The 16,849-nt window shown below is 38.6% G+C and overlaps 4 protein-coding genes across 5 annotated transcripts; 2 read left to right on the forward strand and 2 right to left on the reverse strand.

Moving 5' to 3' along the window:
• Positions 1 to 477: 477 nt before the first annotated feature.
• LOC137731270 (uncharacterized) lies at positions 478 to 1,044 on the reverse strand. The gene has a single exon (XM_068470368.1). It carries the CDS (start codon positions 964 to 966, stop codon positions 478 to 480), a length of 489 nt encoding a protein of 162 aa, XP_068326469.1. The 5' UTR covers positions 967 to 1,044.
• A 3,614-nt stretch (positions 1,045 to 4,658) lies between these two features.
• On the forward strand, positions 4,659 to 6,534 carry LOC137732397 (uncharacterized). 2 transcript variants are annotated; one of them, XM_068471705.1, is made up of 4 exons: positions 4,659 to 5,284; positions 5,339 to 5,719; positions 5,828 to 5,905; positions 6,186 to 6,534. In XM_068471705.1, exons 1-4 carry the CDS (start codon positions 4,871 to 4,873, stop codon positions 6,189 to 6,191), a joined length of 879 nt encoding a protein of 292 aa, XP_068327806.1. In that variant the 5' UTR covers positions 4,659 to 4,870; the 3' UTR covers positions 6,192 to 6,534. The 2 variants fall into 2 exon arrangements, with proteins under 2 accessions (XP_068327806.1, XP_068327805.1); XM_068471704.1 differs by having other exon boundaries at positions 4,659 to 5,719.
• A 2,673-nt stretch (positions 6,535 to 9,207) lies between these two features.
• Positions 9,208 to 10,567, reverse strand: LOC137730642 (uncharacterized). Its single transcript, XM_068469616.1, has one exon. It carries the CDS (start codon positions 10,146 to 10,148, stop codon positions 9,282 to 9,284), a length of 867 nt encoding a protein of 288 aa, XP_068325717.1. The 5' UTR covers positions 10,149 to 10,567; the 3' UTR covers positions 9,208 to 9,281.
• A 3,240-nt stretch (positions 10,568 to 13,807) lies between these two features.
• Positions 13,808 to 16,715, forward strand: LOC137730831 (mannose-6-phosphate isomerase 1-like). The gene is made up of 5 exons (XM_068469815.1): positions 13,808 to 14,254; positions 14,470 to 14,637; positions 15,183 to 15,395; positions 15,640 to 15,906; positions 16,230 to 16,715. The coding sequence occupies exons 1-5, from the start codon at positions 13,925 to 13,927 to the stop codon at positions 16,569 to 16,571; spliced, it is 1,320 nt and encodes a 439-aa protein (XP_068325916.1). The 5' UTR covers positions 13,808 to 13,924; the 3' UTR covers positions 16,572 to 16,715.
• Positions 16,716 to 16,849: the final 134 nt, after the last annotated feature.

Raw genomic sequence — 16,849 nt, forward strand, 5'->3', positions numbered from 1 at the left:
AGAAAATGTGCACTAATGATGATGGCGGATTTTTCATACTTTTTGTATGTTTAGGGATTTGTCATGTATATATGAATGCTTCTGTTAAACAGCCCAGCTTCATTGAAGTTCTTCTATCTTCCCTGTAGGCAAATACACGGTACTATGTGGTCCATTTATTTCACTTCCTGCCAGCTTAATTCTGCTATGGACCACCATTCTAATTATCAAAAGGCGACGACGCATCGGTACAACATAGTTGCAGCTACATTGACCAGAACATACAAAAATCAATTTAAGGTAGAATTTCGCTTGTATAAAATAAAAAGTGTCAAATGTCAGACAATTATGAGATTTAATAATTTGAAAGTTTAATCAACACAACAGCGTTCCTATGCCCCAAAAATACTAATTGCCACACATGTCACGAAAAAAAAGGAGTAATATCATTCAAAAATCAACAAATATGCAAAAATTTGGACTAAAAATTTGATTAACTTAAAACGATTCCTGCCTCTGCATTCTCATTTCTTCATAGAACCTCTCAATAAACATCTGCGCCCGCAAGTCAATGGAAGCTTCTTCTTCGTGATCTCCCCAATCCAACGGCTCGTATAAAGCCACTGCATTGTCATCTCCGGCAGTCGGCAGAGCTTCCAACGTGAAATCTCCATCTTCTCCTTCAACTCTCAAGCTATTGCCCCAGCATTTGCAGAGAAAGTACATCGAGTACACGTCTCGAAGGCTTCCGTTCTTCATGAGCTGCCTCCTTCTGTGGTAATGAATGAGGGGACTGTTGGAGGGAGAGAACTGGTATTCTCTTACAAACCCAGAGTTGTAATCCTTCAGGAGCTTCATCTTCTTTGAATATTGTAACTTACTAATAAATGAGTTTTCAAATGATAGTTTTCTCACTTTGGCAAGGAAGATAAAGATTTTCAGGAGTTTCGAGAGCTTCTGAAAAACGGGCATTCGCCTTCTCGACATTATTTTGTGGAAACTTCAATAGATAGTGAGGCTTACATGAAACGAGTACACTAATGAAGTCGGAAATGAATCACTCTCTCTTTTAGTTGCAGAAAGTTTGAGTTGGGGTTTGTGGAGGAGGGAGAGAGCATTTAAGGGTGCAAAAAAGTGGAAGGAAGTGAAAGGAATATAATTGGTGGTTGGAAGCCAAGCTTTAAAAAGCGGGTAGATGGTCGGTTGCTTCTTCTTGTTTGTTTTAGGGTTTAATATAAAGGAATAAGCAAACTAGCCGTTGGACTTTGGGACCCCGAGTGGGTTTCCTTCCAAGTTTAATTGGAGCTTTTAAAACCGATCGATCTCACGTTTAAAAGGCTACTTTTTGATGATTTCATATATCTTTTGATGTTTACCATGTGACTAGAGGGCAGATGAGGAGCTTTTCGAATTATGTGATGTCGCGGCTTCGAGTTTTAGAGCAGTTCGAAAAAGGGTTTTTTTATTTTATTTTATACACAAAAGATCTTGTCTTGAGAGAATGTTTACTTTTTTGGATTCGAGAAAGTGAAAGAGAGAGAAGATTTGAGGACGGAATCAGGTTCATTAGTTGATATGATTCATGATTTTTTAAGTATTAGATTAACAATTATAACGTGAAACTACAAGTTAGTAAACACAAAAGAAGTTAGGAATTGAAATTTTTAATACATTATAGTCAATGTAAAAAAGTATTGAAGAATTCTAATATTTATTATCGGTAAGTAATATTTAACAAAAGTCGAGTTTAAAAGTGGAATTTTGTATACGTAGTGAGAATCCCAATTCACAAATTATAAAAAACCTCCATAAAGTTTAAAAATCATTTTTTATCTAATGAAGGAAAAGGTTCCAAGTTATTGCCATGCAATTGATAAAAAAATATAACTATATGGATAATGCTTGTGTTTTTCCGTGGGAGAACATACTTGTCCTCCTGCTTATGACTAATGTATTTTTAACATATGAACATCACAGTAGAAATTGCACATTCTCTTATCAACATCTAAATATCATATATGCACAAAATCATTTAATTTGAAGATCGTTTAGCCATTCATACATGTCAAACCAATCAACGATTTTGATAACAAATAACATATTCATGATGAACCGTCTATTTGTTTAAAACATATGAATGACTAAAAGATCTTCAAATTGAATAATTTTTTGCATTATGAACTTTAGATGATGACAAAGAAAATCGACAATCTAATTATAATATTTGTATGACGAATATATGCTAATCATCATATTTGACGCTCAGATTTTGGAGGCCCTATGCGAAACATAAATGGAAGCCTTCAATTTATGGCCCTATTCAATGGCCCCGCCTATACTCTCCTAAGATTGGCCGTATTAATCATAAGCTGAAAGACAAAGTGGGTTTCATTACGAAGAAATACAAGCATTATCCTTATTATATATCGTCACTTATGAATCCATGTATGATAAATTGATGGTAAAAATTGAACTTCATAAATTCTATAGCACTTCTTGAAAATTGTTATTGTTATACTCATTTTTACAATAATACAAAGTTAGTTTACCTTGTTTTGAATTCAAGCATGCAAATATACATACCGTTTGGAGTTGGCCCAGTTGGGCATGCAGATGTCAAGGGTTTCTTTCTCCTTACACATTCCTTAATTTTCTGTCACTTTCAAATTATTTGCAGTTTAAAAATGCTTTAACGGTTTTGGTGGGGTATATTGGTCCGACCCGACTTGATTTGTAATGAGGAAGGTAGATTGATGTTAGCAATTAAAACAAGGACATACTTCTTCAGAGAAAGTCTTTATTTTCTAGTTTTGTTCATTCTCTTAAACTCATGCGTATATTGTATTTGAAAAACTTATTTGATTTAAAAACCGTTTAATTATTCATATAAATAAATAAAAATTGGCAATTATGAGAATGCTACTTATTACCATAATTGTCGGTTTGTTTGGCATGTATAAATAGTTAAATGATCTCTAAATCAAATGAATATATGTAAAATCATCTTTACATGATGATGAAAAAATGAACAATACCAATTATGAAGTTTGAACATAAATTAATGACCTATTAGAAAGGAAGTGAGGAAAATATTATCCTTAAAATAATGAGATAGAGAATTTTACAACCCACACGAATTGTATTAATTTTTTAATACATACTGTTTGTACCATATTTCATTAATATCGAAATTATCGAGTACCGGTCAACTTTATATCTTTAGGGACCTATTGAAGGATTTGTGTTGAAGCACTTGTGCCGAAGCACAAGAGTTTCCAGGCCAATCACGACACAACACGTGTCAACATCAAAATAAAGTTCTTAGAGTCTCACATTGACTTAGCCGGATACTCTCCTCAACTATAAAACAGATCATTCTCCAATAATTAATCCTTAATGATATTATTTCCTTTAACCCTTTATTAGAACTTATTAATGATGATTATGCTTGAACATTTGTACTGTGTAAACTCTACATGATTAATGAGAACTCATTTACCTTTGTGGACCCAATTTAGGGTGAATTACGTATATCTTGTGTTTGTTACCCTACCTATATCTCTTTACATGTTACCCTCGCTAGGTGACATGAGCAATCTCGTGAAGGTTACAACTTTGACACTTTATATTGTTCCAAATTCAACCTGATTGTGTGCATCAACACATACGATATTATCTACAGGATGGGTGGAGGAGTTAGCTAAACTTCACGCCATAATAATTTAGTTCAAATTTCCCTTTGATGAAAATCGAATCTTCAACGTCTTACTTGCAACTGGCTTGTCATAGTAGCCGTTGGCCTATGCACATCTAAGGTATAATTCTTCTACATGGATATCTTTTTTATTTTTTATTCCTCAAATATTTATTAATTTCATACAATTTTCTCTACGATTTACATCAACATTTCCTTTCATTTTTGAATTCAAGGTTTCTACCCACATTTTCAATTTTAGATGAATATCTAATTAGTAAAAATTAAATAATTTTTTTTGTTCAGAATAATTAGAAAGAAATAAAAAAATTTGACTAGCGTGGTTCAATCCGACAACGTAGAGCAATAAAGTAATTCAAATTAATTTCGTTGAGAATAATTAGAAAGAAGGAACAAAATTTGACCAGAGCGGTCCGGCCGTATCCAACAATATATAGTAATACAGTAAATAATTCACCATAACTAGTTTTTCTTATCCACACGCTGGTTTTTGTTATTTCACTCATTTCTATAACCGCTTAAAATTGTGAGATTTGATAATTATTATCAAGCTTAAAATTGCGAGATTTCATTATTATTGTCAAGGTTCGAACACTACACAATTACATTTACACATGTTTGAATTTTTGTGGTGAAAAATATGTCACGCTTTACAAGAATGAATTTTGCCACCAAAAGGAAAAATATTAAATGAAAATAATTTTCATTTTTGAGAATTAAAAGAAAATAATTTTAAATCAACGGCTGGGAGAAGAGATCAAGGAGGTAAACTTCAAATCGGAGGGTGGATAAGGACAAAACCTCACTCAAAAACGACGCATCACCCGGGAAACCTCAGCGGTGCGGAAAATGCACCAAGGGCGCACATTAGCAGTGGCCCAAAGAGTAAAAGGAAAAAGAAAAAAAAAAATCCATAGTATATATAATCCGAACGTTAAAACGTTCTCTCTCGGAGTCTCTCAATTCGCTCTCGCCGCGCACTCGTAAACTTACGTTTCCCGGCGATTTGCGAGAGAAAAACAAAACAATAACAACAATCCCAATAGAAAAACTCTCCGTTTTTCCCAGAAAATTCCGAGATTTTCCGAGAAAATCAGAGGAGGCGCGAGAAACAGAGAGAGAGAGAGGGAGAGCTGTGATCTGAGAGTGGCTCTCTTTGGTCTGAGTTTCCGATAAATGGTGTATATAGGCGGGTCGGAGGAGGAGGAGAGAGTGGAGGCGAAGTCCATGGCGATGGGTTCCGAGAGGACGAAGCCTCTGCACAATTTCAACTTGCCGTGGGATTTGAAGTGGGGGAACCAGAGGCACCTGCGGTGCCAGAAGGAGAGCTCCGACGCCGGCGGGAGTGGCGGGGAAGGGTCTGGGGTTAATCGGCGATCGTCGGTTCAGAGGATTGAGAGCTCGCCGGTGGTGATGACTCGGCGGAGGGATTTGGAGTTCGAGAAGCGCAAGTTTCGGCCCTCGAGGCCGAGGATCGAGAACGACGACGCGGAGGAAGGGATCGATGCGTTTAGGCAGAAGCTCATGTTTGATCTCAAGACGGCGGCGGATAAGATGAAAGACGCGATTTTGAGGGAGGAGGAGGTGGCAGTGGCGGGGGCGGCTGCTGATACTCACGTGGCGGCGGAAGAAGAGGATGTTGAGATGGCGGAGGTTGGGGAATCGGAACCTCCGGTGGCGCCGGAGCCGCCGGAGGCGAGGCCATGGAATCTGAGGACGAGAAGGGCGGCGTGCAAGTCTCCAATCGGCGGCGGCGGTGGTGCTAAGGGGGTGAGAATCGAGGAGAAGAAGGCGAGTTACTCGCCGTTGAGGAGTGAGGGTAACAATGGCGTGAAGTCGCCAAGGCTGGTCAGAGGGGCTTCGGGTTCGGGTTCGGGTCCGGAGAAGAATAAGGAGGAGGAGAGGCCCAAGTTTTCATTGACGCTCAACAAGAAGGAGATCGAGGAAGATTTCATGAAGATGCTCGGCCACCGCCCTCCCCGTCGGCCAAAGAGGCGGCCAAGAAATGTTCAGAAGCAATTGGAAGTAAGTCAAATTCCCAAATTCATAAATCGTGACCCTCCTTTTAGTTTCTTCCCTCTCCCCTCTCTGTTTGTTTATCAAATTAACTGGCGGCGGTTGTTCTTGCTGCAGGGTTTGTTTCCCGGTACGTGGTTGACGGAGGTCTCGGCGGAGACGTACAAGGTTCCTGAGGTCCCTGAAAATACAAAGGTGATTGCTTTCTTCTGACTTCTCTCTCATAACCTCAAAAGTCTTCGTCTTCAAACGTTTCATTGATTTGAATGTTTGATCAACACTGAGTCACTGAAGAAACTGGGGTCTCTAAATTATGGAATTCTCCCCAATTTGGCTGATTAATGTTCTTGGGGTTTTCAAATTTTCATGAGTTATGAAGATTATGGAATTCAAAGTTCCCGCTTTTCTTTCTTTCGCACATTTTCAAATCACAAATTTGTTTAGTTCTGAACTGTTTGCTCATTCTATTTTGCAGAGGTAGGGATCCGGGCAATGCCGCTTATGTGGAGTGTTTCAAGGCTCTGTTTGTTTCCTGACTGCTGCTGCTGCTGCTTGCAAAGCTGATTAGTGGGTATGCCCACACACACACACACATTGGAGTTTTGATGAAAAGCATCAAATCCCCTGTTACTGCTGAATGTTCAGTTGCTTTGGAACACTAATTTTGTTTGTTAATTATAATTCATCTTCCTTTGTTTTTTCTGAATAAAATGTAAATAAGGGAAATCTGGCCGATGCGGTTATATAGAATAACATTTGTGCTCTGAGCTAGGTTTTTCCTTTTCAATGACTGTCTAATATAATATCAGTTGCATTTGGTATCAGTGTTCCCAATGTTCATCTTTGTTTTCGTTTTCCTTTTGGGTGCATTCTTGGCCTCATACTGCCTGACAATTTTGAATCTTTTACTTGTTCTGTTCATTTACATCATCTTTGAAACAAGAGATTGAAAGACAAGAGTGGCTAGGGAATTAATTGTTTGTATGGAAACGGATTTGTAAATTTCCTTCTTTTCGGCACATTGTAAAGTATTTAATAAACATGTTCTTTGGAATGTAATTGAACTTCTGAGCTAAATGCAAATCCAACGATGACTTGTTTTGGGTCTCGGTTTCATGGAAGTAGTGTAGCTTCAACGTGGTTGGCTGGACCTGAAACACTTGGTTGCTCTTCCTTCTTGCTTGCGTTTTGGTTTCTGGTGTGAGTTTCTTGCTTGGAGCCTTGGCACATAACTGCTCACCACAGACCACAATTCACAAGTCACAAAATTGCCTGCTCTGCGCTGCTCAACTACCCGTATCTTAACATCTTTGTTTCGCTTAATTAGTAGTATTAATCTTCACTGTTCTGCAATCTTTTCATTTCTTTCCTTGCTGACTGCCATCACACTATAAAATTCTGCAACATTATTCGCAATACTTCCTTGGTCATTGTTTATCGGTAATCGGATTTTCGAGATTTTATAAAATTTTTAGCAATATAATGCTCGTCATTTGCATCCAATCCTTCTGGTATGAGATGGATAATCTTTGTTTTCTTGTTTTGTTTATTGCCTATAGGAAGGCATGCTACTGTTTAAAGTCAATCCTTCACAGATTCCATCATACTCTTAAAACAGTTTGGAGTTCTGTACGTTGGTGATCCTTTGATCAACGTCTCGTAATCAATGAATACTAAACGTCGCGTAATCAATGATCTTAGTATTCGTTGTTGCATTATATCAATGACACGAGATTTCACGGTGATATACGGTGCGTGGACAAGTCTCTCTCTTGCTATCTGGTCTCTGCAGGACCTTTTCCCATCCTGGGATTGGCCTACCCCTAGCCTACTTGTTTGTTTGACTTGCACTTTGACTCGTGGGTTTTGTTCCGGGAACTGGATGACCTGTCATTCTTTTGGCGGAAACCAAGGTCTAACTCCAAGGCTGTTCTTTGACTGGGTAACTTGTCCTTGCCGTGATTACGCGTTCGCCTATGGTTGTTGTCTTTGGGGGATCAGGATCCTCGCCGGATCCTTTTGTGGGGATTCCGAAGATCAAGCAATTATATTCGTTCATCGTATATTGTGCGGTCAGTTTTTTTTAGGTACTATTTATATTTAATTTTAAATTTTAAATTTTAAATGATTTATGATCGCACAATATACAATGAACGGAAATAATTACTTGATTCCTAGGATCCCCACAAAAGGGATCCGGCGAGCATCCTGATCCGTCTTTGGGTTCTCAGTTCCAAATTTCCTGTCGTTCAATTGTTGAGGCCCAACCCAGTTGTACCTCCATTTAAGGGGCCTTTTTGCAGCCCATGATGGCAGCGGAATGTTGCAATAGAGCTTGCTCATGCTCCTCAGACCGCCACATTGTTGCCTTGATTATGTATCGTGTACGAAATCAGCCAAATTATCTAATTCCGTAACGGAATAATCCAATTTCAGGAATTTAATTAAGGGGATTTGTTAATCCAATTTCCTTTTCTTACTTTTTCTCGTTCCGAAGTTATTCAATGTCTTATTGCCTCATTACTGATAAGTAAACGAACCCTGTTTTCTGATTTGGACTGTGTCTTTGTTATTGTTTGAGCTTGAACTTCCTCCCTCCTTCTTGTTGCTGCGACTTTTTCTTGTTGCCAGTGTTTGTAGCTGTTTGAGTTAATGAAGTTACTATTTACCAGAAAAACAACAAGCCATTGCCCAAAAATCTTCAGACATTATATAGAGAAACAAATTTTTTGACACAATATTCTAATCTAAACTACTCTAACCTATGTGAAATGAGAATTTGAACTTGAACGAAAGGAGACAGACACACTACACTATCCGATTGACCCAACCCACGTTTGTGAGAGAGAAACTTTTGAGCCAGCTTCATGGGACCAAAGTGTAAATTATCAAATTAAAAGTTTAAGCCCCCTTGGCCTCTATGATTGATTCTTAACATTCCCTTGAAGCACACTGTTTTTGTCCTAATCCCACAATATTAAAAACAAAAAAAATGAAGCATCGTATGCAAATCAATTATTTCTAAACTCTAAATATACAGAAATCCAAAAGAATTGTTTTATCAAATTTCAAAAGAAGAAAAAGAGAGTCAAATTTACTTATTTAGTAATCTGAAAAGGAATCAAAAAGCAGAAAAGAAAGAAGGGGATGTGCGAGTTGTTCGTATGTCTCCTAACCCAGTAACATGATAAGCATCCACATTTACTGGGACAGACATCATTCCTGGATTTTATTGTCCACAGTCTAAGAACCAGGTAATTCGGACGGTTCAAATTGAATACAACGGTCCCATTACCTTATTCTGCTCTCTCACCTCACACAAATGAGCTTTGATCTCTCTTTCACACAAACCAAATACTTGAATTTCCTAATCTTTAGGCTTCAGAGAGGATCCAAATTCCATTAACACTTTTTCCACTCTACTTTTCACCCTTCCAACAATCAAATTTTAAATTCCTCACATTTTTTACTGCTAAAATTTTCTTCATTTTACAGAGTATGCACATGCTAGCTAATAATACAAGATTGCAGACAGCTAATTTCATATGTACTTGGAAGATTTAACTCGTAGTCATTTCTTCTTCTTTCTAAATTTACCACTACAGAAGAGAGAACCAAACCCGAAAAAACTCACAGTAACTTTGGAAATGTATGGCGGTGGGAGGTTCAGGACAGGGTTGTTTCTAACCCCATTGCCGTAAGATCCACTCCTTCTCAACGCAGGCTTTTGATTCATGTTGCTGTAAGGATAATATGTACTCGAGCACATGGACGCAGACGACGATCTTCTACTCGAAACCGACGTCTGTTTCCGCAAATGCTGCTGCTTCTGATGAATTGTTGTTGTTCTTTCCTTTGGAGGCAATGCTTGCTTTTGATTTGGGTTTGGAGCCGACCCTGTTGAGTTGCTTCTCGAAAGAAACTGCAGCGGGCGGATTAGGTTCTTGCCGCGGGCAGCGTCGCAGTTGAGGCTGCTGCTCCGCCGGAACTGCCAGAATGGCTTTGCTGTTGGAGGGTTGTCGGTTTCATCTGCATCGGCGTTGGTGTCTAGAAATTCTTTCAACCTCTTCTTCTTCTCCTCTGTTTTTAGCCTCTCTGTATTTAGAGGTGTTGAGTGTTGAGCAAGGGCTGGAGGTACTGCCCTCTCACGAGCCTGGCGAGGAACGTCAGGCTGGTGGGTGTCTTCGGCAGCGTTGAGATTTCTCTTGATTTGGATAGGGAGGATCTTCCCGTTGGAGAAAAGCTCGTCCGCCGAAGACAACTCCAGCTTGAGATTGTTTACAATGCAGAAGTCGAAATCGGAAGTGGAATCCAAGAGAGAGGAGTCTAACCGTTTCCCTTGGTTCGAGTCATGATTCGTCTTGTCCAGATCATGGGAGAATGAAATTCTTGGACTGAATCCGGGGCTCGAAATCTCCGAGCATACCTCAATGGCCATGGTTGCTCCAAAACAACTAACAAAACGTTAACGAATTCAAACAGAAGTGCCTGAAACAAGGCTTTAAAATCTAGCAGAGAGCCGAGAATGGCACTGAATGTCAGCAGAGTCGGAGTCAAAAAAAGCGAAAATTCGGAAGGAATTTGAATTGTGGGAATGAGAAGTCGGAAGCAGCAGCTTTAGCTTTCCCATTTTGTCTGTGCTTCGAGCATATCTGAGACATTCCAGCAGCACTGGGAGGATATCAGAACAATTTGTGCAGATTGCACAAGTGGTTATATTGCCTTTGCCCCAAAGTTATCAGAACAAAAAGAGAAAGATAAAGAGAAGGAAATCAAACTGGTTGAATTTAAGCACCGAAAGGCTAGATAAGAAGACCCTTATGGGGGTTTCCAATGAAACTTTTACTTTTGGGGGAGAGGAATAACAGAGTGAAAGTGAGGCACTTGGGATTTAAAGTCCCAAAAAGCTATATAATTGTCTGTTCGTTTGTACACATTGTAACTGAAGAAATAGGAATTTGTAGATTTGGGAAAGACGATCGTGTTTATCTTAAAAATTACTAAGTCTATATGGTGCGCAGACCAAATAACGAATGAGCTAATTACGTCATTCTGATGGATACAGGCATGTCAACTTGCAATTGAGCTCAGTCGGCGAGTAAAATTCATGTGTTGGTGGTGTCAATGCGTTGTTGACTTCTGCACTCAAGCAACCATGGTCGAGGAAGGAACACGTCTTGACCTTGGGTTCTAAAACCTGAAGACTAGTTTGCTTAAATCACTTCGAAGTTCAGGATCTTGTGTACCATGTTTGGCTACCTCTACTATATTCATGAGAGTATAAATGCACTAAATTGGTATTAGACTGTAAGGGAACATGCTCAAAAGAGATAAGCGTCTTGATAGTGAATGTTGTTCGACTATCAGAATGTTGAATCCTAAAGTGTACCTGGAAATAACCAATCATAGAACACTTCACTCGGCTAGGAAGCTGAATGTCATGACCTCGTTTAGCGAAAAAATCAAAGACTGCTCGCTAACTGAGACTTGGATAGATAATTAGCGAACTTGAAGCAATGTTATTAATTCAAAATAAAAATATATCTTGGTTGCCTGATTCCATGGCTCCGATGTTGTTAATTCAAACTGAAAATGTCGACCGTTGTCAACATAGTTCGTAAAATGTTGACTAAGTAACTCAATAGCTTTTATTATGACATTTGTATGGTTAAAATGCGTCAATCACAACCAAGCTGATAGGAAGGTGCGCCTATGAATGAATGGACGGAAGTGCACAGATAAAGAAAATAAAATTTTGGCAGGAGCCATCTGGTTAGATTGTCCATTAGGAGCCTGCTATTGGGCTTCATTTCTGAACTCAATCAGTAATAATCCATGTGAATATTTATCTAGTACTATTATTTATATCTGTAGATTATAAAAACCCAAAATTCTGATATCTCTGCATGAAAGGGAACAAAAATTGCATGGGGAAGCAACTGGTTTTTGGGGTGGATCTAGTTGATTAATCTTAATATATATTTTTTATGTTTAGACAGAAGGTACATTCAGATCTAAACGGTTGCCATTTGGATTAGAAATCCAATTCAACAAGTTCCAAATTCAAAACTAAAAGGCGACTTCAAGCCAACAAGGTTTCTTAGTCGGTTAAGAGTCTGAAAAGAACGTTATAGCATGCATCTTTACTCTTATTTTACAAAAAAGATTAATTTTACGATTTAAACCCATGACTTTTCGATCATAAAAAAACAAATTTTCTGTTGTGCCAATACTCGCCCTCTTCCAGATCCATAACTATGAAAAATAATTTAGAGAAGTAAAGCAAAGGTGTGGGATTTGTTGCCTAATTGGTTGGCAGAATATTGATGATTTGATGAGGCAACAATAATGTGTCACGCGAGGTAGGGTCAATTTGGGAGTTAGCCCCATAATGTTGTTTTGTATAGGCATTATTTGTTCTGCTCAAGCTAGGTGCAACCTTATCCAACAGGATTCTCTTCGGATCTTTTTGGTGAGGATCCTGGGGATATGTGAATCGTATCCGTTCATCGTACATCGTGCAGTCAGTTTTTGTCAAGCATTGTTTATGTTTATTTTTTAAATACAAATATTTAAAATGATTTCTGACCGTACAATGTATGATGAATAAACACGATTCACAAATCTCTGGGATCCTCACAAAAAGGATCCGGACTCCAACCTTATTAGGGCAAAGACACAATGAAGTTGCGCCAAATCTAAACCTAAAGCTAGGAGAATGATGGGTGATTGAGGCTCATAAGTCAACTATAAACAAATCCTTAAAGCAAAATTATGTGATCATGTTAGGATGTGAGAGTATTCAACGCAAAAATATGTTGAGAGACTCAAAGTTGTTTTAGTGCGTATGTTAAACTCTATTATTGGATGTGCGACGCTTTTTGCGCTTAACATTTTATAGTTTGAATTTGATATGTAGGAACATATGGGACCGTTGAACCTAATCACATAAATATTATGTTAGAATGTTAGCGTCTAACATGAAATTAGTTGGCAAAGTATGAAGAGGCTTAAAATCTTTTAAGCACTTGTATTAGACTTCAATCCTTCCATCGCTCTCAACATAAAGCCAACAAGAATTATACATGAATTAGCACTAGATTAAAGTGGGATCCATGATGAGCACCCACACAAAAGAGACTTCCATAGTGTTGGTTTATTGGGATAGATCTCACATGGGGTAGAACTAAAGTTACATCTGATCAAAATAAAGATGATCTCATTATTTATCATGCGGTTACGCACTACTGATGCGATCACAATTTGTAATCATAGAATGAATGTGCAAGTACAAACTATGCACAAACACAATTTGACACAACTATTAGTGATTCACTACTAATGTGTTACACACTTATTCGCGTCCAATGGCAATTTGGACACATGCGCTAGTACCACTATTGACCTAAATGATAAGGATTCCTCCAAGAAATCACTAGTACTTCCCGATCTTTAGGTTAATAGTGAAAAGAAAATTAAAGTAATGGTCTTTGAATCATGGTCCACTTAGAGTTTTGGTTCATGAGCTAAAAGTTAGTGTGAAACACTAATAATTTTTGTTAGAACATTCATCCAAAATAAAGAATTTAAAGATGACCATTGCTCTATATTATTATAAGTTCAGAAATCAATATTCACGAAATTGTAATTAAGGACCAAAACTTACGATTAAGGGACAGTTACTCAAATTATTCAGAGTCGCATGATATAGACCCACGTACCATGATGTCAGCCCCCCTTAATTTGCTGGGTTTGTACATTCCTCGTCCCACCTCCCACATGGACAATGTTTTTGGTCAACCCACGTGGTCAGTGTTTGGGAATCTATTCAAGCATATCCCAGAAAGTGGAAGTTAAGTAAAACGGAGCTAGATTCCGACCCACCAAACGTTGTCGTTTACGCATTAAAAATATATAAACCCTTAATTACCCAACATAAATATCTGCAACTGAACCACACGTAAAATACCCAAACAGCCCCTCAGACGCGACGCGGCTTTTACCAAAAAAAAGTCACAGCAGAAAAATTGAATTGAAAAGTCGTCAGATCTAGACCCGGATCCGACCCGCCAGCGGACCGACGCTGACGGTTGACTATCGGTTACCCTGCAGATTTCCACAAACGACACGACCTCAAATTCCCTCCAGAACGTCTTTTTATTCCCTGCAATTTGGGCCGATTTGGTACATCATATATAGGACCGAAATGAGAAAATGGAGCCGCCGTGGGACAAGAACATGAAGAAGAAGCGCAAGCGGATCCGCCGCCCCGTCAGGCTGAGATGCTCCGTCAAGAATTACGATTGGGGTATTTTCGGCCGCAATTCCAAGGTCGCCAGGCTTTTCGCGCTCAATTCCGGGTCCGACATCGACTCGGGCAGACCGTACGCCGAGTTCTGGATCGGGACTCATGAATCTGGGCCGTCCTATGCGGATTCCGGGTCGGAGCCCTTGAGTCTCAAGGCCTGGATCTCGCAGGATCCCGGTGTGCTTGGCGACAAGGTGGTTGACAAGTGGGGTGCTGATCTTCCGTTCTTGTTTAAGGTATGGTTTCTGTTTGTTGTTTGGTTGTTGAGAAAATGCTGAATATAGAAAAGAAAATTGAATAGCAAATGATAGTGTGTGTGTGTATTGTGTTTGCATTTTGTTCTTGTTATCTGGTAATACATTGTGAATCTGAGATTTAGAACTTTGTCCTGCAAAATGCTCGTGATTTCCTCGGCAAGATTATGGAGTTTTGGGATTGTTGTGGATTGTAGGTGCTTTCGGTTGGGAAGGCGTTGTCGATACAGGCTCATCCGGATAAAGAACTGGCTAGGGTGTTGCACAAGTTACACCCAAATGTTTATAGAGATGACAATCACAAGCCTGAAATGGCATTGGCATTGACGGAGTTCGAGGCACTTTGTGGGTTTATCAGTGTCAAGGTAAAATACGTAACATCATTCGATGTCATTTAGTTCTTGTGCTTGTAGTGAATTTGATCTTTCTAATACTGTAGCTACGATTAGATGGTGTTTCGTATCAATTTCTCGTAAAATTGTTGATAATAGTTGCGATGGATCAGATCCATGGTAATTAACAAGGAAGCATAAACTTTACTTTTACTTTTAGCTTTAGCAATCAGTTCCACCGGAAGTTGTCTTGTGGTAAAGAAGCAAAGGAATGTAGTTGAAAACAATAAGTAAAGAAGCAGTTGAAATCAAGTTTTTAACTTTCTCAAGTGAACCTGAAATGCATTTCACTTTTTACCCTCAACTTATAAAGATTTTATAAAACGTATTCATATGAACCATGCGATGGTAAGAGAGGAGACATAAGCAAATTAAGAAGTAAACCAATGTTTAGGACATAAAGGAACATGAAATAAGAAATAACTTATAAACTAATTGCATTCTTTTATAGTTATCAAACGATTTCCCTTATTCCATTTTATTCATTTGTTTTTAATTGCATATCTTATATATTCCAGGAGCTCAAGGACATGCTTAATAGTGTTCCCGAGATTGCAGAATTGGTTGTAGTTGCAGATGCAGAGCGAATTCTACTTTGTAGTGAGCATCATGAGAATGGGAAAGCAAAAACAGATATAGAGTCCATCTTCACTCGACTTATGTTACTAAGTAAAGATACAATTGCTGACATGATTTCTAGACTGAAAAGACGTCTTAATTTAGAGAAAAAGGTAAATTCAAGTTGTGTTAGCTGTAAATGTTGCCATTAAATATTTGCTTTCTTCTAATCGAATTGAAGGATATAACCCACAGTAACTAAAATCAGAGTTAGATGTGCTACTATCAGTATATACCCAATTTGAAAGTAACGTTGTTTGAATGGTCAGTAAAACTATAGGGTTCCACCATTATCCATCATGTTTATGCATCACTAGGTTTTCTTCAATTACAATATTCTCTCTTTCCTTGAACCAGAAAAGGCTTTTGACGGTTAAAGAACAACTGGTACTCAGATTGGAGAGTCAATACCCAGATGATGTTGGTGCAATAGCAGCGTTTTTTCTTAACTATGTGAAGCTGAACCGTGGTGAAGCAATTAGTCTTGGGCCGAATGAACCTCATGCATATATTTCTGGTGAATGCATAGAGTGTATGGCAACTTCTGACAATGTTGTCCGTGCCGGCCTTACTTCAAAACCACTGGATGTTCAAACACTTCTTTCTATGCTCAAATACAGACAGGTAATCAGAAATTTTGATTCTCGATTATCCAAATTATCTTGTTCCATTTCTTTAGATATCTGTCACTGTTGTCCAATAGAACATTAGGTTTGCGCATTTGCCTTGACTTTTTAATTGTATCATACATAGATGCTTGGCTGGATGCCATCACGCCTTTTGGAGGAGATGAGCGTCCTAAATTCTTGTTTGCTTTTGCTTCACAACTGCTTTTTCTCTTGCTCATATGATTGCTGAATGTTGTATGACTGAGCCTTGGGGATTTCATATGTTTATTTTATTTTATTAGTATGAGCTGCATCTAATCTGTCTACGTTGTTTTGCAGGGTTCTCCAGAAATTATGCAAGGCGTTTCTTTGAATCCATACACAACAAGGTATCTCCCACCTTTTGAAGAATTTGAAGTCGACTGCTGTAACATTCCTCGCTCTGCATCGGTGGTTTTTCCTTCAGTCCTAGGACCATCTCTTTTCATGTTTACAGCCGGGAAGGGACATTTTGATGCAAGTCTGCCTGAGGATGATATAGTGGTGGAGGGTGATGATTTAGTTGAAGAGGGTGAGGTTTTCTTTGTGCCTGCCAACACGAAGATTAGCATTACCGCCAAATCAACAGAACTACAATTGTATAGGGTGGGAGTGAACAGCAGATTTTTTGGGGATTCGTAGTCCGCAGGTACTTCGAATTCTTCCTTCTTCTTTATCCGAAAGAAGAAAAATACGAACTAGATTTTATACAGCCACATCCTGATGTAATATTTGCTCCTTAATTCTTTACATTAATTTTATTTATCCTTTCCAATTCTTATAAATTCTATAACTCGGCCGTTCTTTTGCCATTTGACTCTTTCTGTGGAGTTTGGGCTTAGTTTGCTTGCTGAAACCAGATTTTGATACCAATTGCCTCTTGACAACTGACTCATAAATGAATAAATCACGTCAAGATA

The sequence above is a fragment of the Pyrus communis genome, chromosome 4 (assembly GCF_963583255.1).
Source record: "Pyrus communis chromosome 4, drPyrComm1.1, whole genome shotgun sequence".
In the NCBI taxonomy this organism is placed as follows: domain Eukaryota; kingdom Viridiplantae; phylum Streptophyta; class Magnoliopsida; order Rosales; family Rosaceae; genus Pyrus; species Pyrus communis.

Coding starts and splice junctions, on each gene's coding strand:
- LOC137731270 (XM_068470368.1), bottom strand. CDS start 966: ATGTCGAGAAGGCGAATGCCCGTTTTTCAGAAGCTCTCGAAACTCCTG.
- LOC137732397 (XM_068471704.1), top strand. CDS start 4,871: ATGGTGTATATAGGCGGGTCGGAGGAGGAGGAGAGAGTGGAGGCGAAG. Junction 5,720..5,827: donor ATGTTCAGAAGCAATTGGAA/GTAAGTCAAATT, acceptor TTCTTGCTGCAG/GGTTTGTTTCCCGGTACGTG.
- LOC137730642 (XM_068469616.1), bottom strand. CDS start 10,148: ATGGCCATTGAGGTATGCTCGGAGATTTCGAGCCCCGGATTCAGTCCA.
- LOC137730831 (XM_068469815.1), top strand. CDS start 13,925: ATGGAGCCGCCGTGGGACAAGAACATGAAGAAGAAGCGCAAGCGGATC. Junction 15,396..15,639: donor GTCTTAATTTAGAGAAAAAG/GTAAATTCAAGT, acceptor TCCTTGAACCAG/AAAAGGCTTTTGACGGTTAA. Junction 15,907..16,229: donor CTATGCTCAAATACAGACAG/GTAATCAGAAAT, acceptor GTTGTTTTGCAG/GGTTCTCCAGAAATTATGCA.